The 27411-nt window shown below is 38.3% G+C and overlaps 1 protein-coding gene across 6 annotated transcripts in view; it reads left to right on the top strand.

Moving 5' to 3' along the window:
- The window catches only part of MSRA (methionine sulfoxide reductase A), a 433724-nt gene that overhangs the window by 199927 nt on the left and 206386 nt on the right, over positions 1-27411 (top strand). For all 6 annotated transcript variants that reach the window (XM_038573679.1, XM_038573680.1, XM_038573677.1 and 3 more), the window contains one exon: positions 10126-10245. In XM_038573679.1, coding sequence (XP_038429607.1) covers positions 10126-10245 — 120 coding nt within the window. The remainder of the gene's footprint in view (positions 1-10125; positions 10246-27411) is intronic.

Genomic DNA, 27411 nt, shown 5'->3' with positions numbered 1-27411 from the left:
TCTTGAGAAATTGTACTAGATAAGGTACTTGGAGATTATTTCTGTTTCTGGCAAGTTGGACATCGGTGGTGGCAGTGGGTAAGATTGGTTAAGTGGGAGTCCACTGTTGTGCTCATGTGTGCCCTCCATCTCTGTAACTATGACCACTTTGTTCCTGTACCCATCATGCCAGTACTGTATGGCTAATGAAACAGGCTGACTGATGTCCATCAGCCAGGTCATTTTGTTAGCTTTGTATTTAGTGCCCATTTCTTGTTGAATGTTCTCTGTCTGGCATTAACATTAACATGATTGCAAGAATACATGAGTTACGAAGAATCAGGCAAATATGACACCACCAGAGGAAACTGATAAAGCTCTGACTGCAGAGGGAAATCTATAATTTTCCTGACAAAGAATTCAAAATAATCACCTTAAAGAAATTGAATGAAAAGCAAGAGAACATGGATAAAAAACTAAATGAATTCAGGAAGACAATGCATGAATAAAATGAGAAGTTTAATAAAGAAATAAAGCCATACTTGGGTGGCTCAGTGGTTGAACGTCTGCCTTTGTCATGACCTTGGGATCCTGGGATTGAGTCCTGCATCAGGGTCCCTTCAAGGAGTCTGCTTCTCCCTCTGCCTATGTCTCTGCCTGTCTCTGTGTGTCTTTCTTGAATAAATAAAATCTTAAAAAAAAAAGAAAGAAAGCCATAAAAAAGAAGTAAGCAGAAATCCTGGAGCTGAAGAATACAATGACAGAACTGGAAAATGCAGTAGAGAGCTTTGATAATAAATTTGTTTATGAAGAAGACAGAATCAGCAAACTCAAAGACAAATCATTTAGAATTAGCTAGTTAGAGGAACAGAAAGAAAAAAGAAAACAGAGTGAGGAAAGCCTGTGTGAATTATGGGACACTCTCAAGTGAATGTCCATTTGTATCCTGGGAGTCCCAGAAGGAGAAGAGAGCTTAAAGGGTCAGAAAGATTATTTAAAGAAATATTACTGAAAACTTCCCCAGTCGGGAAAGATATGGACATCTAATTATAAGAAGCTCAAAGGACTGCAAGCAGGATCAACCCGAGGAAGATTAATCTAAGACACATTATAATTAAAATGTTAAATTCAAAGACAAGGAGAGAATTTTGAAAGCAGCAAGAGAAAAGTGACTCATTACACACAAGGTAAGCCCTGTTAGGCTATCAGAGGATTTTTCTGCAGAAACCTTGCACACCAATAGGCAGTGGGATGATACATTGAAAGTGCTGGAAGAAAAAAAAATTGTCAACCAAGAATACTATACCAAGCAATACTGTCCTTCAGAAATGAAGAAGAAGTAAAGGCATTTCCAAACAAAGCCTAAAGGAGTTCATTACCATTAGACTTGTCTTACAGGAAATGCTAAGAAGAGTTCTTTAAGTTGAAATGAAAGGATGCTAAGTAACATGAAAACATATAAAAGTATAAAACTAACTGGTAAAGGTAAATATGTAGTCAAATGCAGAATATAATACTGTAATGGAGATGTGTAAATTACTTTAACACTAGTTTGTAAGTTAAAAAATAATAAAAACATAGCTGTAATAATTTACTAATGGGTGCACAATATAAAAACTGTGACATCAATAACATGAGTGCATAAAATGTGAGAGAAGGAGAAATGAAGTGCAGAGTTTTTAAATGTGATGTAAAGTAAGTTATTATCGACTTAAAATAGACATATCTTAAGATATTTTGTATAAGTCTCATGGTAACCACAAAGAAAAAATATATAGTGAATACACAAAAGATAAAAGAAATGTATTAAAATATACTACTATAAAAAACAAGTTAGGAGACAGTAAGAGAGGGAAAAGAATAAAAGAATTAAAAAAAAAACTAGAAAGCAATGAACCAAATGACATTAGTAAGTTTTTACCTATTAATAATTACTTTAAATATAAGTAAGCTAAATTCTCCATTTGAAAGACCTAAACTGACTAAATGGATTAAAAAAATAAGATCCAACAATGTGCTGCTTATAAGAGACTTTAAGTACAAACATAGGTAGAAAGTGAAGGGATAGAAAAATATATGCTGTGCACATGGTAACCAAAAGATAGCAGAATTGGCTATACTTACATCAGATAAAAGAGACTTTCATAGAGAATTATCACAATGGACAAAGAAGGTCACTACATAATGATAAAGAGACTAATTCATCAAGACGATATAACAATTATACTATGCCCAACATGGAGCACATAAATACTTATAGCAAGTATTAACAACTGAAAGGAGAAATAGTAACACAATAGTAGGAGATTTCAGCGCCTCTCTTTTAACACTGAGTAGATCACTCAGATAGCAAATTAATAAGGAAACAGCACACCTGAATAATGCTATTAGGCAAATGTACATGACAGATATATACAGAACATTACATCCAACAGCTTTAGAATACATACTCTTTGCAAGTACACATGGGACATTCTTCGAGATAGATCAAATGTTGGGCGACAAAGCAAACTTAACAAATTTGAGAAAATAAATAATAAATAAAATTATAAATGAAAGAGGAGACATTACAGTTGCTACCACAGAAATACAAAGGATCATAAGAAACTACTATGCAAAATTATATGTCAACAAATTAGGCAACAGAAGAAATGCATAAATTCTTAGAAACATAGCCTACCAAGACTGAATTGTGAAGACAGAGAAAACTGAACAAATCAACATAACTAACGGGATTGAGGCAATAATCAAAAATCTTCCAACAAAAAAAGCCCAGGACCAGACAGCTTCACTGGTGAATTCTACCAAATATTAAAGAAGAATTAATACTGATCATTCTCAAATTCTTCTAAAAAGTTGAAAAGGAAGGGACACTCTAAAATTCACTTTATGAGGACAGCATTACCCTGGTACCAAAGCCAGCTAAGGATGCTAAAGAAAACTACAGGCTAGCATCCCTGAAGAATATAAATGCAAAAATTGTCAACAAAATATTATCAAGCCAAAACTCAACAGCACATTTTTAAAAGGATAATGCACTATGATCAAGTGGGATTTATCCTTGGGATGCAAGGATGGGTCAGCATATCTAAAATAATAAATGTGATACATCACATTAATAGGATGAAGCATAAAAATCTTATGACTCAAAGATGCAGAAAATTGTTTTGCCAAAATTCAACACCCTTTCATGACAAATCGTTCAACAAATTTGAGAAGATGAGGAGGGAACATACCTCAACATAATAAAGGCTATATATGACAGACCCACAGCTAACATCATACTCAATTGAAAAAGCTGAAAGCTTTTCTGTTCAGATCAGAAACAAGACAAGGGTTCTCTCTCAAAATTCCTATTTAACATAGTACTGGAAGTTTTAGCCAGAATAATTAGGCAAGGAAAAGAAGTAAAAAAAGCATTCTATTAGAAAGGAAGAAGTAAAATTTTCTCTGTCTGAAGACAGCATTATTTTATATGGGAAAGATTCTAAAACTTTCACCAAAAAAACTTGTTAGAACTAATCAATGAATTCAGTAAAGTTTCAGGGTACAAAGTCAACATACAGAATTAGTAGCATTTCTATACACTAACAATGAAATATCTGGAAGAGAAGTAAAATAATCCCACTCCCAATGACATCAAAGCCAATAAAATAGGAATAGATTTACCTGAGCAAGTGGAGTAATCTGTGCACTATAAAATTGATAAGATACTGATGAAAGAAATTGAAAAAGACTCAAAGAAATGGAAAGCTATTACATGTTCATGAATTGGAAGAATTAATACTGTTAAGCTGTCTGTACTCCCTAAAGCCCTTTATAGACTTAATGCAATCCTATATCAAACCTAATATCAAATTCTAGTGGCATTTTTCACAGCATTAGAAAAACAATTCTAAAATTTGTATAGAAGCACAAAAGACCCCAAATAGCCAAAGCAATTCTGAAAAAGAACAACAAAGCTTTAGGCATCACACTTTATGATTTCAAATTATACTATAAAGCTGTGGTAATCAAACCAGTATGGCACTGTCATAAAACAGATACATAGACCAATAGAGTTGAATAGAGAGCCCAGAAGCAAGCTCACATATTTATGGTTAATTAATAATTGATCACAGAGCCAAGAATACTCAATGGGGAAAAGATAATCTTTTACATAAGTGATATTGAGAAAAATGGATATTCACATGCAGAAGAATGAAACTGGACCCCAATCTTATACTACTCACAAAAAAATAATTTGAAATGGTTTGAAGACTCAAACATGAGAACTGAAATAAAACTCTTGGAAGAAAACTTAGAGAAAAAGCTCCTTGACATTGGTCTTGGCAATGGTATTTTGGATACGACACCAAAAACACAAGCAACAAAAACAAAATCAAGTAAGTGGGATTACATCCAAATAAGAAGCTTCGATGCAGCAACAGAAATAATCAGCAGAATGAAGAGGCAATGGAATGGAGAAAATATTAAGGGGTTGACATCCAAAATATATGAGGAGCTCCTACAACTCAATACCAAAAAAACAAAGAATTTGATTGAATAGATGTTTTTCCAAAGAAGGCATACAAATGGCCAACAGGTACATGAAAAGACACTCAACATCATTAATGATGAGGGAAATGCAAATCAAAACCACAATTAGATTTCACCTCACATCTGTTAGAATGGCTGTTACCAAAAAAACAAAAGGTCACAGGGTGTTGGCTAGATTGTTGAGGAAGGGGAACCCCAGTGTGCTGTTGATAGGAATGTGAAGTTGCACAGCTATTATGGAAAAGATTATGAAGTTTTTCAAAGGTTAAGAATAATAGAATTACCATATGATCCAGCATCCTACCTCTGGGTATATATCCAAAGGAAATAAAATCACTATCTTGGACAGATATCTACACTCCCATGTTTATTCCAACATCATTTGTAGTAACCAAGACATTGGAACCAACCTAAGTGTTCTTTGACTGATAAAGAAAACGTGGTCTATATACAGCAGAATACTATTTGGCCATAAAAAAGAAGGAAATCCTGCCATTTATAACAACATGGATAGACCTCGAGGACATTATGCTAAGTGAAGTGAGTCAGATTGAGAAAGACAAATACCCTATGATCTCACTTCTATTGGAATTGTAAAAAAAAAAAAAAAAAAAAAAAAAAAAAAAGAAGCCAAATTCATAGAAAGGGGAGTAGAATGGTGGTTTCTGGGGGTTGGGGAGGAGTGGGTGATGGGTAGATGTTGGTCAAAGGGAACAAACTTCTGGTTATAAGATGAATAAGTTCTGGGGATCTAATACTCATTATGATTATAATTAATTAGATTGTTTACTTGAAAGTTGGTAATAAATCTTAAATGTTCTTACTACAAAAAATGAAAATTATAATTATGTGAGGTGATGGATATGTTAACTACATTTATTGTTGTAATTATCCATAATATATATGTATGCAAAATCTTGTGTACCTTAAACTTACACAATGTCGTAGGTCAATTATGTCAATAAAGCTGGAAAAAAATTAGAAGTTATATAAAAAAGAACATAGTATCACCCATGGTTTTGCCAAAGGGTGAAATCTGAGTCTGTTCAAGGTTCTGGATCCAGCTGCAGATTTGCAGGCAATACCGAGGATAGAACAACAAGTTGAATTGTGCCATGAGAATGCAATTGGCAAAATCTACATTGTGGGAAGCTCTGCAAGTCAATGGCTCTTGTTTTCTTCAGTGGGTAAATCAGAAGGAAAAGAATGGAGAGGGAACCTGTTGATTACTTAAGGACATATCAGATTTAAAAAAATGAGTACAACCAAACAGTATCAGCATGGACACCTTGAGTGATAGAAATATAAAGAGACATAAGGAAGTGGTTGCTGTAAAGGTCAGGGAGTGGTTACGTTTGAGGGGGAGGAAAGGAGTTGTGATTAGGGTGTGATACAAGGAGGGATTTCTAAGGAGGATGGCAAACTTCCATTTCTTGATCTGGTTGGTAGTTACAAGGATATTTGCCTAATAATGATGCATTGAGGTATGCATCTGTTCGCTGTGGCTTCTCTGTACCTATGTTTTACTTTATAATCAGTTAAAATATAAAATATTTTATTTATTTACTTATTTATTTTTTTTTTTAGAGAGGGAGAGTGTGTAAAAGAGGGGGAGGGAGAGAATCCCAAGCAGGCTTCACACTCAGTGCAGAGCCCAATGTGGGGCTCTATCTCATGACCCTGAGATCATGACCTTAGCCAGAATCAAGAGTCAAACAACCAACTGAGCCACCCCGGTGCCCCCCTGCCAAAATATAAAGTATTTTAATGAAATTAATGCATACTATATCTTTATGTAGAGATATTTATGTTTTTTACTAGATTATTGTAAGTTCTGAGAAATTCTGTCTAAACTTGTTTTATTTGTCTAAGTACACACACATGCATACTCAAAATCAAATAATAGAATGTTTAGATTATACTGGAAGCCACTAGATGAAACATCTGATTGCTTCAAGGAAGAGTTTTATTCCTACAACAACCCTTATTCTAAGTTAAGTACCTCTCCAGGAATTTTGACATTGATTACACACCAGGTCCCTGAGGCATTATTTCAGCCACATATGACCCCTGTCCCTGCAGGCCTGTGCCCAGCTGGAGCTGGGTCATCCTCCCTCTAGCAAGAGTCTTTTCTTGATCCCCATTAAACATCAAAAAGGGATTAAAGAACTTGCAGCAAATATTTTGTTTGGTTTGGCCAAGATCCTTTTTAAGTATTATAAATCTATATAGCATGAGGATATAGTGAAGATATAAAGTCTGGCATCATTATAGACATTGGTCAGATTAGGCAGGTTGCTAAAATGACCCATCATGTACCTTGTGCATAGAATGCTGAAAACTTGAAGTACCCTTTGGTACTATCAATGTTAGTCGTTGTGTGAGAAGTATTTTACTCAGTGAACTTCACAAACCTCTGAACTCAGGGGTTAGAGTACCTTCAGTTTATCACATTGCACAACTCTGAGGTGCGTTTGTGGCCTTCAATGCTCAGTCATGCTGCCCATCTCACTTTTTACTTACCCTTCTCCAGAGATTCACTGTCATCATGCCTGTGGTGATTAATTTTATGTGTCAACTTGACTTGGCTGAGGGATGCCCAGATAGCCATTTCCAGATGTGTTTGTGAGGATGTTTTGGGAAGAGATCAGCCTTTGAATTGGTAGATTGAGGAAGGATGATCACCCTCACCAATGTGGGTGGGCATCATCCAGTCTGTCAAGGGCCCAGATAGAATAAAATGCCAGAAGAAGGGTGAATTTACTCTTTGTTTGAGCTGGGACATCTATCTTCTCCTGACCTTGTACATCAGTGCTCCTGGTTATCCAGCCTTCAGACATGGATGGTGACTTACGTCACTGGCTCCCGTGGTTCTCAGGCCTTTGAGTTTGGACTGGGATTATAGTACCAGCTTTCCTGGGTCTCTGGCTTGCAGGCAGTAGTAGTACATCATAGACTTCTCAGCCTTCACAACTGCAGGAGTTAATCTTCATAATAAATCTTTTTCTCTCTTTGTATCCTATTGGTCCTGTTTCTCTGGAAAATCTTTACTAATATAATTCCCTGATCCCAGAAATGCAACAAAGTAAAACTAATAGGGAATTTTTGTTCCAGATATTTGAGGATAGGCAATTTTTATTAATACTCTAAGTATTTAGCTGTATTCACTAGCAGCAAAGAACTCACTTGTAAAAAGGAAGAATGGTATCTTGCAGTTGTAACTCAAGCAATGCATATGGTTATGTTTTTCTTAGAATTTTTCCTTTTTAAAAAAGTACACATTTTTCATTTTTAAAGTAATATAAATCTATTACAGAGAATGTTGAAAAATGAAAAAAAAAATCCTGTATTCTCACCACTATAAAACAATCATGGTTATAACTTTGTATATCCTTCTAGTCTATTTTGGTATGGATATTTTTTATAGTTATAATAAGAATGTGCATATACTTGTGTTTTTTTCCTTCTAAATTTAGCCCTAGTTAATTATGACATAGTCATATGCATATATCCATGTTACATTATGATCACAGTGGTAATTTTTTTACTATATTAATTTTTATCATTTGGCTCTATCATATTTTTTAGCTGTTAATTTATTTTTGGTAAATATACTTCCCCTCGCGTTTGACCAATATGTTTTTGTATAATGTATAGCATTATGCACATCTCATTTTCATTATTACTGTTCTGAATTTTAGGATATTAACAAGTGTCAAGAATTTCAGTAAACTTCAATCTAATTTTTCTTTCAGTTCTGTCATCGAGTCTAACAAATCTAGTGATTGTAGATGTAGGAGGCATATATTAATTTGCCAACTGTTGTTCTACCCAAGATCTTAATTATATATGACTTAATAAAGTCGTAATAAAGTTGAGCAAGGCAGTAATCTTGTTTAGATCTAGAAGTTGGTCACAGAATAGCAGTTGTGGACAGTTCAGAAACTCATGATACAAAATGAGGGCTCTTTATTTGCAGCCCAGGGAGATCTAATGCTACATTTTCGAGGTGTGTAAGTATGTGCATTCTTGGGAGATAGGTCTTGGTTTTCACCATATATTCAAAAGAATCCAATAACTACTGATGTGAGCAAAGTGTTTGCTAGTTGAATGGAATGCTATTTTTGTGAGTTTCTTTGTGTATTTGCTGTCGTCTCTTTCTTTGCCTTCCCCTTTCTCTCTTTCCTCATTCATCATTTTCAGTAATAGAACTCAGAAAAATGTACCCTTAGGTGAGCAGTGATTTATCACATGGAAGTTTATTTTTTTTAAGATTGTATTTATTTATTCACGAGAGACACAGAGAGGCAGAGACCTAGGCAGAGGGAGAAGCTAGCTCACCTTTGGGAGCCTGATGTGGGACTCGATCCCAGCACCCTGGGATCACGACCTGAGCTGAAGGTAGACATTCAACCACTAGCCACCCAGGTGCCCCCACAAGGAAATTTATGATGACAGACATTTTTGAAGAAACTGAACACATATATGGAATTGTTCATTGAAAACTGCATCAATCTGTGTTGATTTAGGGAAGTTTTCACATTTAAGTCAGTAAGTTAGTGTTACCTTTCTGTGGTGGTATTTTTTTTAAAAAGCAAAACCGGAATATTGATCATTAAATAAATTTTGCTATTAATACAAGTTATTATGTTTTAACAGGTCCATAATGAATTGAGTGCTGAAATCATTCATCAAATGCAGTTATTTTTTTACTATGTTTTTTGGAAAGATATATTTTACTAACTTCACCAAAATTTGAGCTTTCTGAGTTTTTGCAAAACTAAGGCAAAAAGACAGTCTATGCAAATAAACTTAAGTAAAATTATTTTTAGATGTTAAAAATTATTAATTGATTTTTTCACTTTGATTTCTAACATGTTTCTTTTTAATTTGACTACAGTTGACATACAATGTTACATTAGACTTAGGTGTACAACATAGTGGTTCAACAAGTTTAGACATTATCCTATGTTCACCATAAGTGTAACTACCATCTGTTCTGATACATTGCTATTATAATGTCCTTGACTATATTCCTTATGCTGTGCCTTTTATTCCTGTGACTTATTCATTCCATAACTGGAAGCCTCCTATTCTCTTTCACCTATTTTGCCAAACCCCCTACCCCTTCCCTCCTGGCAACGATCAGTTCTCTGTATTTATAGGTCTGATTCTGCTTTTTGTTGTTTGCTCATTTCTTGTTGTTACTAGCTTTTTTATTCCATTTATGAGTGAAATCACATGATATTAGTCTTTCTGAATATTTCACTCACCTTTAGGTACATTCATTTTGGCTCAAGTGGCATGATCTTATCCTTCTTTCTGGTTTCATGATATTCCAGTGTGTGTGTGTGTGTGTGTGTGTGTGTGTGTGCATGTGCATGCATACATGCATGTGTGTGTGTGTACACATTTTCCTTATCCATTATCTATTGATGGACACTTAGATTGCTTCCATGAAACTGTCCTTTTTTAAAAGATAAAATATTAGTTATTTTTGATTACCAAATGACATGAATAACCTCTTTTCTAGTATAACAGGGCTTCTGACATTCAATGACTACTTGTTTTTGACAAAGGACTAATCCATATCTTATGTTTTCTTAGGAATGGGCTGTTTCTGGGGAGCTGAGCGGAAATTCTGGACCAAGAAAGGAGTATATTCAACTCAAGTTGGTTATGCAGGAGGCTATACTTCCAATCCTACTTATAAGGAAGTCTGTTCAGGTAGGAAGAATTTGATCCAACTTCTATTATAAGAAGCAAGAAAGGGCACATCTTTGCTGGCAGGTGACAAGATCTTTAAAATGCAAATAAAATTGTTTGTGTTTCTTTAATCTTTTCTTTCCCATTTCTATAAATATACTTGCTGGCCTCTCACTTTATTTTTATATTTTTATTTCATTTCATTAAAGATTTAAAATTTTATTCATTTTAGAGAGAGAACACACATGAATAAGAGGAGGGACAGAGGGAGAGAATTTCAAGCAGACTCCCCACTCAGGCACAGACCCTGATACAGTGTTTGATCCCGTCACCCTGAGATTATGGCCTGAGCCAAAACCAAGAGTTGACACTCAACTGATCGAGACCCCTAGGCACCCATCTCACTTTATAATTTTAGAAGATAATAGATTTCCTATGGAATGTACCATTTAGGTTTTGTTGCAAAATAATCACTATTAAGCTTAATTCTAAAGTAGTCACTTATTAGTTTATGATTATGTGGGTCAGAATTTGGACTGGCCTCATCCTGGCGGTTCTTCTGCTAATCTCATCTGGGCTCATTCATGTGACTCCAGTCAACCAGTAGGCTGCCTGGGTACTAGTTGGTCTAGGATGGCTTCACTCATAGATCTGCGTTTGGTACTGGCTGTCCATTTTTGTTGGCTGGGGTAATGGGAATGATGGACCATGTCTTCAACATACTGGCCTGGGCAAATTCACATGGTGGTGGATGCAGAGATTTCAGGAGCAACAAGAGAGGATAAGCCCTATTCTTCTAGCACTTTTCAAGTCCCTGTTTATGTCACATTTACTGTTGTCCCATTGGCCAAAGCAAGTCATGTGGTCTAGCCTAGAATCAATGTGGGAGGGATCCTCTAGGATAGAGAGGTGTGAAATCTGCAGTAGTCTACTATATATGAGGTAAACATCACGCACTATAATTGCTTCTCTGTGGATAAGACATTCAAATCTAGTCCATAATGAAGGGATTGGCAAACTGGCTTGCAGGCTAAATCCTACCCACTGCTAGGTTATGTAAATAAAATCTTATAGAAATCCAGCCAGACTCATTTTTTTGTTTATTTTCTGTGAATGCTTTCATGGAATGATGGCAGAGTTGACTGGATATGTCAGAGATGGTATGGCCTGCAAAACCTAAAATATTTATGATTTAGCCTTTTACAGAAAAATTTTTGGCTACCAGGATAGGCAGATGCACTCATGGCAAATTCTAGCTCAAATACCAGGCAACCATTCTGGATCTGTTTTTTGTTCTGGCCTTCAAAGATTTTCTTTATTTCACTGCCAGCTCAGGTAACATTTAAAACACAATTTTTTTTCTCTTTTAAACACTTTTTAAAAAATTTTTCAAATAAGAGTGGTATATATTTAAGGTGTATGACATGATATTTTGATATGCACAGTGAAATGATTACTAATAGTCAAGCTAATTAACATACACATCTCCTCACATACTTTTTTGGTGGCAAGAGCACCTATGATCTACTCTCTTAACAAATTTCAAGTGAAAAATACAGTATTATTAACTACCATCACCATGCTATACATTAGATTTCTAGCACTAATTCATCCTCCATAACAGAAAGTTTGTAACCTTTGACCAACATTTCCCTGCTTCCTTCTACTCCTGCACCTAGTAACCACTCTCTGTTTCTTTGAGTGTGATTTGTTTAGATTCCCATATACAAATGAGAACATGCAGTATACAGTTTTTTGGTGTCTTGATTAATTTCACTTAGCATACTTTCTTCCAGCTTCATCCACATTGTTGCAAGTGGCAGAATTTACTTCACGTGTAAGGCTGAATAATATTGCATTATGTATATACCACAATATCTTTTTTTAAAAAATTTTTATTTATTTATGATAGTCACAGAGAGAGAGAGAGAGGCAGAGACATAGGCAGAGGGAGAAGCAGGCTCCATGCACTGGGAGCCCGATGTGGGATTCGATCCCGGGTCTCCAGAATCGCGCCCTGGGCCAAAGGCGGGCGCCAAACCACTGCGCCACCCAGGGATCCCCTACCACAATATCTTTATCCATTTTTTTCTGCTGGTGGAGACTTCAGTTGTTTCCAAACCATGGCTATTGTGAATGATGCTGAGGTGAACATGGGGGCATAGCTTTTGCCCTGAGTTACTGATTTCATTTCATTAGGATATATGCTCAGAAGAGAGATAGCTGGATCATAGAATAGTTTTATTTTTAATGTTTTGAGGAACATCCATACTGTAAAACACATTTAAAAAATATTTCATTCAGTATCTTGAGTTCTTTTTTAAAATTTATTTTTTTTTTTATTTCAGAAAGTGAGTGAGTGAGCACAAGTAGGGTGAGGGGTAGAGGCAGAGAGGAGATAGAATTGCAAGCTGACAGTCTGCTGAGCGTGGAGCCCAACGTGTGGCTTAATCTCATGACTCTGAGATCACGACCTGAGCCAAAATCAAGAGTTGGATATTTGACTGAGCCACCCAGGTGGCTCTCTTAAAGAGCCCCTCTTAAAGAGTTCTTAAGAGGGAGGGTTTATTATCTTAATATATAGTCCGCCATAGTGACAGAAGTGGGATTTTAAAAATACATAAATAGTTTTATCTTTTAAAAATAAAGAGTTGAACTCACGGTACTTGTAGAGGGCCCACTCAGCTGTCTGAGGGCACCATGAAGACAGGTGGGGGAGGAGTTGGAGTCTGAGAGTTTGTTCCATAATGAGCATGTTGGTTTGTTTGCTACAACATGAATTCTGATTTTGAAATGAAATTTGAGCGGTGCAATATTGAAAATATCATAAGAACATACATATTCTTGTTTTTCCTGCCTTTACAGAAGAACTGGAATTTACTCATTGGTGTTGAGAATGTGGAATATTGAACAAATACTTTAATAGTTAATCCAAGTTTTTTCTTTGCATCTGTTTCAAAATTAAAGAAATGCTTATGCAGAGTTATAAATAGATTCAGTTGAACCCTGGAGATTGCCCAGGTGTATCCTCTTAAGTCTCAGGAATGGAAATGAGTAGATTCCTTCCCATAATTGCAGACATGACTTAATAGCTCAAGAGAAAAGGTTGCTAAGAAAACCTCCAAATATCTACTGTTTATACTATTATTCTTCACCAGCAAAATGTTAATAATCAATTAGAATACTGTTTGCTCAGACTTGTTTCAATTCAGCTCTTTATGTTAAGAAGAACAGCATGGTAATTGCCCTTTGTTGAACTCCTACTATGTGCCAGACACTGTAAGAAGCACTTTTTTTTTTGTCTCTTTGCTTTTTTGCATCTAATTTTCTGAAGAATTCCATGAAATGTTTCAGTTTCTGTCTTTTACAGAGGGAGTGTTGAGGCTCAGAGAGGAAAGGAACTTCCCCAAGGTCATATACAGGAGGAATTCTAACCTCATCAACTGTCCGCTCCAAGTTTATGCCACTGACCATGGTGTCTGTCACCCAACTGTCATATCCCAGTGATTCTCTGTTCATCCATTCATACTTCCTAACACCCGAGTCCCACACTCTCTTTCATGTCCATCTCCACTACACTTTAAAAAAATTGGTGTGCTTTTTAATGATAATACAGTAAAGAAAATACCAAGCAGGTTTTGTTTTTGTTTTGGTCTTTCTGATGTTTCGAAGGACAGAAGACAAAACTCTTTTAAGATACAGTTCATGCAAACAGCTGGTATCTCAGAGTCTTGTACAGAAGCCACGGAGGCTGGTAAAGAACTCTGTATTTGATGTGAACGCTATCTGCTAAGTTAGTGGTGGCACTGGGAAGCATGGTTGTCATGGAAACTTGTTCCTGATTGGGCAATGATGGTTATGGGGTCTTACCCAGACACAGAAGGAGAGATGATTTCTTTCCCTGGGCTTCCTTTTTTTTTTTTTTTGTTCTGATCATGAAAGGAAAAACAAAAAGACAGAGAGAAACTGTGATAGAAAAGACCCCCTGGCACAGAAGTGGTAGAGCCTTCAGATCTCTGGGAATAGCAGGGAAGGAGAACAAACAAGGTCCCCAGCTAGAGTAATTAGGGTAAGCAGCTAATTAAAGATTTGTGACCAGAGAGAGAATGGGGGAGACAGAATACAGGTGATACTGGCAGGGCTTCCCTGCTGAAGCCTCGGGTGCTCACAGCCGCGCTGAACAAGTCAGCCCTGGGGGAGTCTGACTTGCAGGGAAGAAAAACCAAGGCTCTACTACAATGTGTAATAATTGCTGAGGTTTCATATGAGAGAAATACTAGTCTGTGCTCCAGGATTTGGATTAATTTCAAAACTGCTCACGCTTGTGTTTGTAATTAAGTTTGTAAAGCTTTGGTCACTGCAGATTCATTCATTCATTCATTCATTCATTCATTCATTCATCATTCAAGAAACAAAGCCTAGGACAAGGACTGTCTGCCAAATTCCTTCTCGAATAGCAAGTACACTTGAGCCCAAGGTACCATTTGGTTTCTTGGGGCAGGTGCCAGATTTCCAGGGATAGCACTCAGGGAGGGGGAGCAGTTTTCAAAATCCAAAGGGCCAGCTCTACCACTGCCCCCTACCCCCACCCCGACCCCTCATGTGATGACTAATGTTAGAGCTTCCACAGCCTTGTCTCAGCACACAGATTGGTGTGTGCCACAGAGGTTCCACAAGCCATGGAACCAGAAACATTAGCTGACGTTTGTTATACCCGCACACCAGTGGGTGCTATGTGTTGCCTGGAGGGATGAGCAGGTGAGTGGGTGTGTATGTGAGTGTAGAAGCAGGTGTGTATCCAGGTAGGATGCATATTAATGTCTGAATGGTATTTCTTTGTAGCTATTAATGCTCTTGTGATTCTGAGACTCAAGCTGGAGGTGTAGTTAGGCACGTAGAAAAGCTGTGTGTTTTCTAGTAAGAGCCAGGAGAAAGATGTGATCCCATGGTGGGTGACACATGGCCAGAGTTGATTTTGACATGTAAGTAGAACATTCATTAATGGCTCACTAATAGGGGTGTTACATGCCGAGTGATCTGCGTGATATTTGAGCCTGACATCTGTCGAAAATACAAGCCGACAACAGTTCCTAAGGCAGTAAAGTTGCCCTTTGGGAATGAAATATAAGCTGGCAATGCCTCAGAGTACAGATAGGCAGTCACTTAGAGGAGAGCTTGGCTTGGTCCGTAGGACCTCAGAGTAACCTGATGGAATACCCTGCCATATGTATAAAGGGAAACAAACAAACAAACAAACAAACAAACAGAAGGCCTCAGCAAGGAGGCTGGTCAGCCAGGCCAGCCTGGAAAGGGGAAAGTCCTGCTGGCCCTCTCCGGGTTGCTTTGTAAGGTTTGGCTTCTGAATAGACTACCAGACAGAGCCTGACACTCTGATGCTTTTAAGTTTTATCAGTAACTCCTCTTATTCTGATCCACACCCTATAGAAACTTCTCATCTTTTGTCCTACCGTGGAGATTATTTACAGAAAGAAAATGCAATGAGACCAGGTTGGTCAGCCAGACAGTTCTAATTCTCATTTCAAATTCAATTATATGCCATTCTGAGATGTATATCTCAGTTTATTGTGAGTTTAGTCTACACAGTTCATTCTCTCCTTATTGGATTAACCTTGGGTTAAATTAAATGATAAAAATGGAAGTTTGGCCTTCAAAGCTGAGAGAAGCCAGATCACAATGATTTTCCAAAGGCTGTGATTGTCTCCTTGCATTTCCCCAGAGACTCCTGCCCCTCACATGTCCATCATTTCATTTAAACCTGTTTTAAAAGTGACCTTTTTCCTGTAGCAGTCACCTAAACTTCCCTTCCTTGGATTCATCACTTAGCACTGAACCAAGAGCCACAGGCTGAGAGACTTGCATTTCCCAGATATTCTAGGCCTGAATTAGAAGCCTTCTGTGAGCTGCCTACCACCAGCTCCTGCACTGTGAACCCAGTCATGGCTTGGACTTGAGGTGGTGTGGCTCACGGCCACTGTTAGGCCACTATTTCTTGTGGTGTTTCAGATCTGTCTCTAATAATGTGCCAAGAAGTAATCTAAGTCCTGGCGGCCACCATTCTAATCCTAAATTGACTTCCAAAGATTTATGCATTCATTTGGTGTTCCTTAAAAGCCCAGTGCATGCCTAGCACTAGAGATCCCATAGAAACGTGGGATGACATAACTGTCAGGAGCCTAGATTTCATGTAGCCTTTCTAGAATGAATTAAATTGTACCTGTCTTCCAGAATTCTTTCTCTGTAGTCAAATGGAAGCTTAATCTCTCACATTTGTTTTAAAGTGTTGCGCTGACCCTGGATTTCTCTTTACACACACATGCATGTGCGCACACACACACACAAAACACACCAACTCCCCCAAACATTTGTTATGCAAACCAACTGATTAACTGGCATGCTGTTGCTTTACTACATTGATTTTAGAAGTAATTGAGCTATTCAGATCCCTGAATACCCTGATAGAGAATTATTCTTACATTTTATAATAACGACTACACAGATGAAAATATGAAAAGACATTCTGCAATGGGTAAGCATTCTGGGTTAATTTCAGTGCATTAGCCTAATACACAAATAACCCCATTTCTGGCGAGAAAACCCAGGATGTTCATTCACTGGGTAATATCTTTTCGTATTTTGCTTACAGATGTTCAGAACAATTCCATGTTTATTAGTCTATTCAAAAGCTTTTAGAAATTTGCACAGCCAAGTGGCACCAAAACCAGAAGCATGAAAAGGACTGCATAACTTTTTCTCAGAAGTGAGATTTATACAATCACCACAGAGGATCTGAGGCCCAGATACTTTCTTTCAATAGAACACTCCGGACGATTTTCAGGCAACATGTCCAACGGCGGATCTGAGCCGGAGCCTGGTCTGGGAGGAAGAGTGTGGGAGTCCTCATGTCACCTTCCAATGGTTTTAATGTTCAGGCCATTTTGCTTCCTGGACTCAGTCTCCTCTCTTGTCAAATGGGGGCGGTACTATTTTATGAAGCCAATAGAGTTGTGGTGAGGGTCTTATTTGAAAATAAAATGACTTTAAGTTGGAAGTGTCATAGAAAATCAAGAACATACACTTTCTACCGTGCTAGCTCTTGGGCATATTAAAGATCAAAGTGAAGGGTCAAGGACTAGGTGATGACCTGGGATCAGCCTGCAGAATGTGCACGTGACACAACAAATGGAAGCCATCTTCTCCTATTCCTCTTCTTTGTTCCTTATTTCCTTGATGCTGAAGAGTTCTAACGCAGTGTTGAATAATTTCTCCACTGATATAAAGCAACTCAGTATACTTTTTTAGTTTGACTTAATTTCTGAAGTGTTTGGGTGGATGTACATGTCTATGTATCTTACATGAGATTAATGATCCCATTTTTCTTCAAAGTAGTGATGAGTTCTGTTATTAGCAGATTTTACCAAGCAATGTAAAACTCTTTCTAAATTCCTTGCAGACTACATTAAATCTCTTTTTAGTGTGTAGTAAGTCTTATTGTACTCATTTCAATGTCAGTCAAGGTAAATTACTAAGTTATTGGCAGATCCCTGAAAATGCAAGAATTCTGGTGTTCAGTTCATGCTATAAGCAATTTGATCACTTTTTATTCCTCAGGTATTAGACATACAATTGATGTTGAACTTGTCTGCAGGAGAAAATGCTTGTCTTTCTCAAACCCCCTGACAGAAAGCAAGCCCCAAGGGCAGTGGTCCTATGACTCCTAGTTATAATCCCTGAGACCAAATATAGCTTCCCAGATCACCATGTTGCTGGAATCCTAAAAGAAAATTGAAATCAGTACCTATAATTCTTTTTAGAGTGAGGATGGGGATCAAGGATTCAGAGTGCAGTTAACTTTTCATTTTTCAATGTTGAGATTTCAATACATCAATATTCTTGTCCACTAGATCCTGGTTATTTTTTTAGTTAGGCTGGATTTTTTTTTCCCTAAAAACTGAGGACTGAGATTTTTCTAATAGATCATTCTTATATCTGCTAGATGCTCTAAGGGCTGAGTGCTACAGTCAGGAGCAGAGCTAAGGGTGTGACAATGGAACCTTCAGGAACCTCTCTTGTTAGCCACTGTTTTGGCACCTTGTTTCCCCTAGACCTAGGAATAAGAAAGGAAATCATTAAACGAGAGGCTGTTGGGGCCTCACTCTCTTTCAAAGCTTCTGCAAATCTGGTTTCCAGCCTCAGCTGTGGAATCACAGGGCCTGTAGCATTAGGACACAGAATCTGTAAATTGATTTGTCCACTGAGCATGGCCTCATGATCTGAATAATCATCTCACATCTACTTCAAGTTTTCAATCTGTAAGGGAGCTGACACTGTGATAAATAAAATATACATTCCTCCAGTGTTACTGACCTCAGAGCAGTTCTTTGTTATCACATAGGTTCTTCATCCTGGATTCTAAAATTAGAGTGACTATCCTGGCGGCTCTTAAGCAGCATCCAGACAGAATTATTCTGTCTCTCATGCTCATATAGTGATGAGATCACCACGCTAAAGGACTGTCCAAAGTTCCCAATGTGAAGTGAAATACACACAAGCATGTCTCTTTGCTAGAGACATTTTGAGTTTGCCGAAATCTTTCAATCCAGCTTTAGGCATCACAGAAGATGAGTATTTTCTATAGCTTCTCAGGACTGCATGCTGACAAACACCAACAGAGGAGGCAATTCAAGCCCACCGTCCTCACCTGGTAAAAGAAGCATTTGTGCTTTTCCTTCCTGTTGGGTTTATTGACCAAAGACCCCAGGTGTGTCAGTGTCTTTTTTTTGCCATTTAAGGGAAGGGATGGTGAATGAATTTGATGGTTTATGGATTCTCTGAGGACTAGAGCATGTTCAATGTATTCTTCGTGTGACTTCATATTTTCACATTCCCTAAGTTTATTTGGCTATTCAATTCATCTGTCTCCTTGAGCAGCTTAAATCACTGCTGGGTACAGGTGTGGAGGTCAAAGGTCAATAGACCGACAGACTTGAAGTAGCTAAACATGTCAGTGTTTGAACATATCTGATGGTAAAATTCTAGTAGAGGCTCTTTAAAAGGAAAGTAAACTAAATGAAAAGGAACAATAATAAAAACATTCTTCATATTCACCCAGCACTAGGAATAGGTTCTTCTTTCATTGTTTCAGGATTATATTCTCAAAGATTTAGGAAGGAGATTAAGAGGAATTTGCTATAGCAAGCAGTTCTTAGAACATAATTGCAAAAGCAATTGATGAATATGTCTACACTGATATTTTCAAATCACATATAATGGAACCATAATGTAATATGAGAAAATAACCTTTTAGGGGGTTGAGCTTCTCTAGGAATTTTATGTGATGCTCTGGGTCTTAATTACTTCATAATGACTGACAATTTTTAGAGGCTTCAAATGAGCATTATTTTTTTTCCTAAGTTACATTAAAAATAAGTATCTGGGTCAATTAGTGCCCCATCTGCCAGTTAAAATGGCAATAAGAGAGACTCCAATGAAAACCCGGTCACCCATTCTGTGATCGCGTCACCCAGTAGGAACGGAGCAGCTTCAGAGGAGGTCACTGCTGTTTGCCTTGCTGGCACGTTCAGTTTGCCCAGGCCTCATCAGCATGTGAATCAGCAACAGACCACTGAGTGCCTTCAGTGGTGAGCTAGGCTTTGCTTGGTAAATCCTGGCCTCCGATGAGTGGCATTGCGGGATCTATCAGAGGGCACGGAAGGACAGAACCGAGCTCCGCCCCTTCCATCTTTGCAGATGGGAACTAGTACAGCTTCTGTGTGCCAGGAGCTCTCCCAAGAGGACTGTTCACCCAGAATGGGCTGCATCCCTTTTATTTATCCCTTCCTCTTCTTTTTGGTTATTCCCCCTCCCTCTCCCACTCCCTCTTTTGTCCCTTCTTTCCTCTAGTTATAGATACATTGCCTTTCTCCTCAAGTACTGTTATTATTATAACATCCTTAAAAATCACAACTAATGACTTAAATAGTGCCCATCTTAGGTTTGGAACAGTTTATAACTTGGGGCATCTGGGTGGCTGAGTCAGTTGAGCATCCGACTCTTGATTTCTGCTCAGGTCATGATCTCGGGGTCTTGAGATCAAGCCCCACATCCGCATCTGTGCTCAGCGGGGAGTCTGCCTGAGATTCTCTTTCCTTCCTGCTCAGCCCCTCCCCTCACTTGCTTGTGTGCGTCTGCATTCTCTCTCTCTCTCTCTCTCTCAAATAAATAAATAAAATCTTTTTTTAAAAGGAACAGTTTATAACTTAATATTCTCCACAGGTATTACATTAGCTTATATTAATCACTAAATTTGTAAAATCTACAAGATGCTTTCCCAGGATGATCTTTGTCACACGTCTAAGAAATAGAGTGGCACTGTCGCTCCCACTTACAACACTGCAAAGCGCTCAGAATCAGTAAGTTGCTCAGTGTGGCACCTGCTAATTAGAGGTAGTGACAGCCTCTTCTGATGGCATTTCTTTTGAAAAGAAAACAGGGTTTGTATTTCAAACTGTCTCCTTCTAAGCTTGTTCTTTATCTGTTTCCAACAGATGCATTTTCACATGCCCTTCTTGAGCATTTTAGGATACTTTGAAAGAAATTAAGATGTGACGTTGTTGTAGGAATAAACTAGAATTTTGAAAATGGCTTGTAAAAAATGTCTGGGACTATTTAGATGAACTTGACCTATAGAAACAGGGATTTCTTTTTTTGTTGTTGAAATATAATTAATAAAGTTATATTAGTTTCCAGTGTTCAACATAGGGATTTGATAATTCTATACATTACTCAGTGCTCACCACAGTAAGTGTATTCACCATACAATGCAATTATATTATTGGTTATATTCCCTATGCTGTACTTTTCATCTGCATGACTTACCTATTTTATAACTGGAAGTCTGTACATCTTAATCCCCTTTATTTATTTTGCCCATCCCCCAACTCCCCTCTCCTCTGGCAACTATCAGTTTCTTCTTTGTATTTATGTCTTTTTTTTTTTCTTTTTCTTTTAGTTGGATGGATCTTAGAGGTCCTCTGTTCCAGTGATTTCTGAAACTTCTCTTAAGCATTAGAATGGTTTCTTCAGATAAAAATTTTGCAGAGATGGCTAATATTGAAACAGGGTTCAGGATACTCTGATTAGAAGAGGGAGCTTCTCTTACCCTGTCCTCATTCTTTAGGCCAAGGAGGTACATTCCCAGAATGAAGCCTAGAAGCAGGTGAGGATCAGGGACAACTTCACTCTCAGCTGAAACACATGGAGGAGGTTAAGACCTCCCTTACCTCAATAAACTCTCATGCCTGCTTTAAGCCTGCACACTGGAAGTTATGGAAATCTCCAGCATTTCAGGGAGACCATCCAGAGGAAAGTTCTAGAAGGCCTGAGAAAGGAGTCTTTTTTCTCAGAGCTGTACCCAGGTTCCCAAAGCATAGGTGTTTCTGTGTTAGTTCCTTGTCTCACAGCAGATGGGCCCAGAGCATCCAGTTTCTTCCAATCACTGTGCTCCTTTCCTTTTCACTTTCAGCTCTGGCTCATGGAGCATATTTATTTGAAAGTGCTCTCTCCCCTCCTTTGTTCTGGAAGTAGGGAACTCTTAGCTACTGTAACACCCATGCCCCTGTCAGCAGACCTGCTTTGCTCCTGAAGGGTGAGTTGACAAAAAGTCATAGGTGCCTGAACTTATGTCTTTGTGCACAAGAAAAAAAAAATCTGTCACCTTGTTTAAGGCTTGTTCGGTTGTGTTTGATTGTTTGAAAATACTCCAGGGAAAACCATCTGTCTACTTCTGAGAGTCAGGTTGTAAAATGGCTAAGCCACATACTGGGGGTGGGGATGGGGTGGGCATCAGGAAGAAACTATCTTGTTTTGGATCTTTAATACCATTTTAAAATTAATACACTTTGTTTTTTTAGAGTGGCTTTAGCTTCATGGTAAGATTAAGAGTAAGGTACAGAGATTTCCCATATATTCCCTGCCCCCTCCTCCCTACCCCTCCCCACCCCCACAGAACCTCCCTGACTATGGACATCCCCCTCCAGAGTGGTGCCTTTGTTACAGCTGATGAACCTCCTTTGACACATCATGATCACCCAAAGCCCACAGTTTACATTAGAGTTCACTCTTGGTATTTACATCCTGTGAGTTTGGGCAACTGTATAATGACATGTAGCCATTATTATCGTATCGTACAGAATAGGTGCACTGTTTTAGACCTCCTCCATGCTCTGCCTCTTCATCCCTTCCTCCTTCCTTGCCCCCTAGCAACCACTCATCTTTTTACGGTCTCCACAGTTTTGTCTTTTCCAGAATGCCATATAATTGGAATAACGCAGTATATTATCAGATTGACTTCTTACACTTAACAATAATACATTTTAGTTTTTTTCCCGTCTTCTTTTTTTTTTAAGATTTTATTTATTTATTCATGAGAGACACAGGGAAAGAGAGGCAGAGACACAGGCAGAGGGAGAAGCAGGCTCCCTGTGGGGAGCCCAATGTGGGACTTGATCCTGAGACTCCAGGATCACGCCCTGGGCTGAAGGCAGACACTCAACTGCTGAGCCACACAGGTGTCCCACCCCTGTCTTCTCATGGCTTGATAGCTCCTTCTTTTTAGTGCTGAATAATATTCCACTGTCTGGTTAGATCACATTTATATAGTCACTTACCTACTGAAGGACATCTTGGTTGCTTCCAAATTTTGGCAATGATGCATAAAGCTACTGTAAACTTAGGAAGCTGGTTTTTAATCACATGGTAGAGATGAACTCTGGTGTGAGGGCATCCTGGAGGGCTGCACTGAAGGGACGCTCTCCCAGAGAGGATTCCTATTAGGTAATGTCTAGCACTTGGGAGCTTTATCCACCCCAAGCACTTTAAGTTAAATTCTCTACTTGAGTTTTTTGTTTTTGCTCTTTGATGGACCGCAGTGGGTAACAAGAATTTGGAGAGCATGCCTGCATGTGAGTGGCTGGTGGTTATGAGATCTCAAAGGAAGTAGCTTTCTTCTCTCCTCAGAGCACCAGAATTCACATAGTGATGTTTTCTTTTTTTTTTTTTTTTTTGATGTTTTCATATTGACCTTTTGGTGGGCCAGGTGTCTTTCTCTGTTTAGCCTAATGTCAAGGATGTTGCTTCTTGAAGTTCCCATCTCTATGGGGGTGGTTCCTATTAGAGTCTTCACTTGGGGAGTTCCCTAGATTTCATCTCCTACCCTCCTTCTCCCTCCCCAAGTGGCTACCAAAGTAGGTTCAGAAGAAACTTTGGAGCTTGAGTCCCTTCTGGGGGCTCTTATTTTCACCTTGTTTTTAGCTTTTCCATGTTTCTTTCTTTCACACTAGCTTTGTGAAGAATTTTTAAGATTTTATTATTACATTTTCATATATATTTCAAGTTCTTCTTATACCCAGAGTTTTAGTTTTATCAAATAGGGAGATTGCATAAGGTGTTGATCTGTTATATTCTTGACCAGGGTATCCTGAGGAGTGGTTAGTGCTCAGAAACAAATGAGGGCTTGTAGGAAGTAGGGACACCATTGCCCGTTGGCGTGGCTAGGCACCTGCCTGAACAGATGGAAGGAGGGACCTGGAAGGGTCCTTGGACAGTCTGGAAGTGAGAAGATGATAGACTTTTTTTTTAGCCCCAAGCAAAAACAGTGTCCTTAAATACGGAATAGCCTTACAGCAGTATAATTTGATCTTAGAGACCTTGGGTCTCAATGCATCAGGTGACATAGGTACTCCATTAGCTCGTGTGTTCTGTTCTGTGTGTGTCTAAAAGCCTTTTTTCATTTATTTGAAATTACCACATCTCTATGAGCTTCTGTTTGAGTATAGTCAAAGGAACCTGTAAAAATTGTCAGAACAAGGTTCATAATCATCCAGATGGTAAAGTACGTACTTCGTGGTGAAACCAGGTATGTAGGGACTCATGTCATTCTCCAGTCTATAGCAATCTACTTCTCTCTCCTCCCTCCTGACATGGATTCATAAGTCACTTTCCCTTTTCTTTCCCTCTTATATGTATCAAGTCTCCCCTAGCTGAAAAGCATTCTTTTGGGCATTTGAGAAAGTTAAGAAAAGAATATGTTGAATATTCTACTCTCGGAACATATATTATAGTAGAGACCATAGGACCAAAGAAAAACAATCTAGGTAGGCTGAGGAGGGCATTGAGATGTGATGTTCTCCATTTTTCTGGATTTTATCTTCTACATCCCTGATTTTGCCTTTACAGATTGTGATTGTTGCTTTCCTGGGCTTTTCCTTGAGATTTGTAGCTTTGCTCTGCTCACTGGTGCTCTTGACATTGATTGGTTCCTTTAAGCTCTGCCTGCCTCACCATCACCTAGAGGCCCTCATGGTTGGGTGGCTGTGTTGCTAGTGATCCTCCTTTGATGTATGCCCTCAGAAAACCTAGCACAGAAACTCCAGGGTAGAGGCCTGGACCTATTTCCCTGAGATTCTATAAGCTACCGAAGTTCCATAAAAGAAAACACAACCACTGGTTATTTAGGTCTCTTTCCAAATGTGGACTGGAAACAAGCACTGCCAAGACAAAGTGAACATGATAACTAGATGATCTGTCAGAACAAATGGCAAAGAAATCAGCAACCATGTGTAGGTGAGCCACAGATGAACGAGGCTCACCCTGTAATTTAGATCAGTTGCAGCAGAATAAAAGCTGCACTTCCAGAGGAGGAATCCTACATGACAAGCAAGCAAAAGCTATTTAACACCACTGTGCCTGGGCAGTTGTGTAGGGCGCAGAAGTCTAGTTAGTGATGGAAGTGGAGTGGAAAATCCACAGGTAGCCCACAGATATCAATGGAACAGAGAAGGAGAAAAGTTTCCACAGTTTGTGTGTGTGTGTGTGTGTGTGTGTGTGTGTGTGTGTGTGTGAGAGAGAGAGAGAGAGAGAGAGAGAGAGAGAGAATACCTCACACTAGCAGCACATGCACATAAGCAAGGCAGACCACACTGTCAACAAGCACAGATGGGCTGGTCACGTCGCCTGGAGGTAGGGCAACAGATGGACGATTCATCGCATAAATTGGATACCCACAGACTGTGGTCCCTGCTATGAAATCCAAGGACGTATCAGGTTGACCCAATGACAACATACCTGTGCAGGGGTAGAATCAGAGTGCCTATGATCTGAATGGGCAGTGGACAGCAATTTGCACTGACTGGGAGAAAAACAAATGAAATTCATTCAGTAAGGGAATAAAGGAAATCCTACCATCTGCATATATGTCTAAATTTTTTTTTGTTTGTAAGATGACACATGGTCTTTCATTCATTTTTGTAAGACTTTATGTTATGATGTCACTTCTGAATGTTGCAATCCTATGACATTCAGAGCACTGGAAGAAGAGCATTTGGATATTTGAGAGATATGCAAAATATATTTGAAATAAATTTTCTTAGCCCTGAATTTTACTCCAAGCATAAAGTGCAAAATACTTTCTTAAAAATAATTGATTACAAACTGTGGTTCAGTTTTAAAAGTACATCATAAAATGCAAGATGAAGCCTTCATTTAAAACCAAATAGTATTGGGATCCCTGGGTGGCGCAGTGGTTTAGCGCCTGCCTTTGGCCCAGGGCGCGATCCTGGAGACCCGGGATCGAATCCCACGTCAGGCTCCCGGTGCATGGAGCCTGCTTCTCCCTCTGCCTGTGTCTCTGCCTCTCTCTCTCTCTCTCTGTGACTATCATAAAATAAATAAAAATTAAAAAAAAAATAAAACCAAATAGTATTAAACTCAAACAAAACTCACTATATTTATGTAAGTCACTTTAATAGTGTACCACAAAAACTATGGTCTACTCTGATGGTACTGATAACCTCTAATCTGGTGAAAAAAATGAATGAATAGACATGTTTTTAAGTTGCTACACACTCAACACTTTTCTGTACATTTAGTACATGCATACATTCAAGTTAGGAGTTCTCTGTTGGAAGCTTTCTAAAATTCGTCACTTGCTCTGTGAAATAACTGTGAAGTGCCAGTTTTATTTTTGTTTCATGAAAGTTTACATCCATTGGTTTTATATATATATATATATATATATATATATATATATATATATATATTTAAGAGCAGTTTCAGACTTATAGAAACATTGAGCAGAAAGTACAGAGTTCCAGTACCCGCCCCCCCCCCACAACTGCCACAGTAGATTTTGCTTTTTATTAACATCTTGCATTAGTCTGATGTATTCACTATAATTGATAAGGTAATATTGGTACATTATTTTCCACTAAATCCACAGTTTACATTTTGTCCTTTGTGTTGTACATCCTGTGAGATTGGACAATTGTATAAGGATGTGTATCTCCCACTATGGTATCATAACAGAACAGTTTCACTGCCTTAAACATTCTCTGTGCTCCACCTATTCATCCCTTCCTTTCTGCCTCCAAATTCCTGGCAACCACTGACTTCTTACTGTCTATGTTTTTGCCTTTTCCAAAATATACATGGGATTATATAGTATATAGTCTTTCAGACAGACTTTTTTCACTTAACAGTATGCATTTAAGGTTATTCTGTGTCTTTTTCGTGGTTTGATAGCTCGTCTCTTTATCACTGAACAACATTCCATTGTATGGTTGTATAATTGTTTACCCATTCACCTACTGAAAGGCATGCCAATCCTTGGTGATTATGAAAAAAATGTTAGAATCATTTGTGTGCAGGTTTCTGTGTACACATGAGTTTTCAACTCATTTGAGTAAATACCTAGGAGCATGTGCTGGATCATACGGTAAGATGATGTTAGCTTTGTAAGAAACTGCCAGAGTCCTTCCCGAGTGGCTGTGCCCTTTTGCTTTCCCACCAGCAATGAATGAGAGCTCCCACTATTCCACATCTTTGCTAGAATTTGGTGTTGTCAGTGTTTTGGGTTTTTGTTATTCTAATGGATGTATGGTGGTATCTCATTGTTGTTTCAATTTGCAGTTCCCTAGTGACGTAAAATGCTGCTCATCTTCTCATACGCTTTTTCAATTTGTATATTGTCTTCAGTGAGATGTCTATTCATATCTTTTGCCCATTTTTTTATTTGGGTTTTTTGTTTTCTTCTTAAGTTTTAAGAGTGTTCTGTCTGTTATCAGATATATGACTTGAAAGTATGTCCTCCCACACTGTGGCTAGTCTTTTCAT

Source organism: Canis lupus, chromosome 25, assembly GCF_011100685.1.
Source record: "Canis lupus familiaris isolate Mischka breed German Shepherd chromosome 25, alternate assembly UU_Cfam_GSD_1.0, whole genome shotgun sequence".
NCBI lineage: Eukaryota > Metazoa > Chordata > Mammalia > Carnivora > Canidae > Canis > Canis lupus.
The sequence above is the reverse complement of the archived record's forward strand: the minus strand, read 5'-3'. Positions and strand labels throughout refer to the sequence as shown.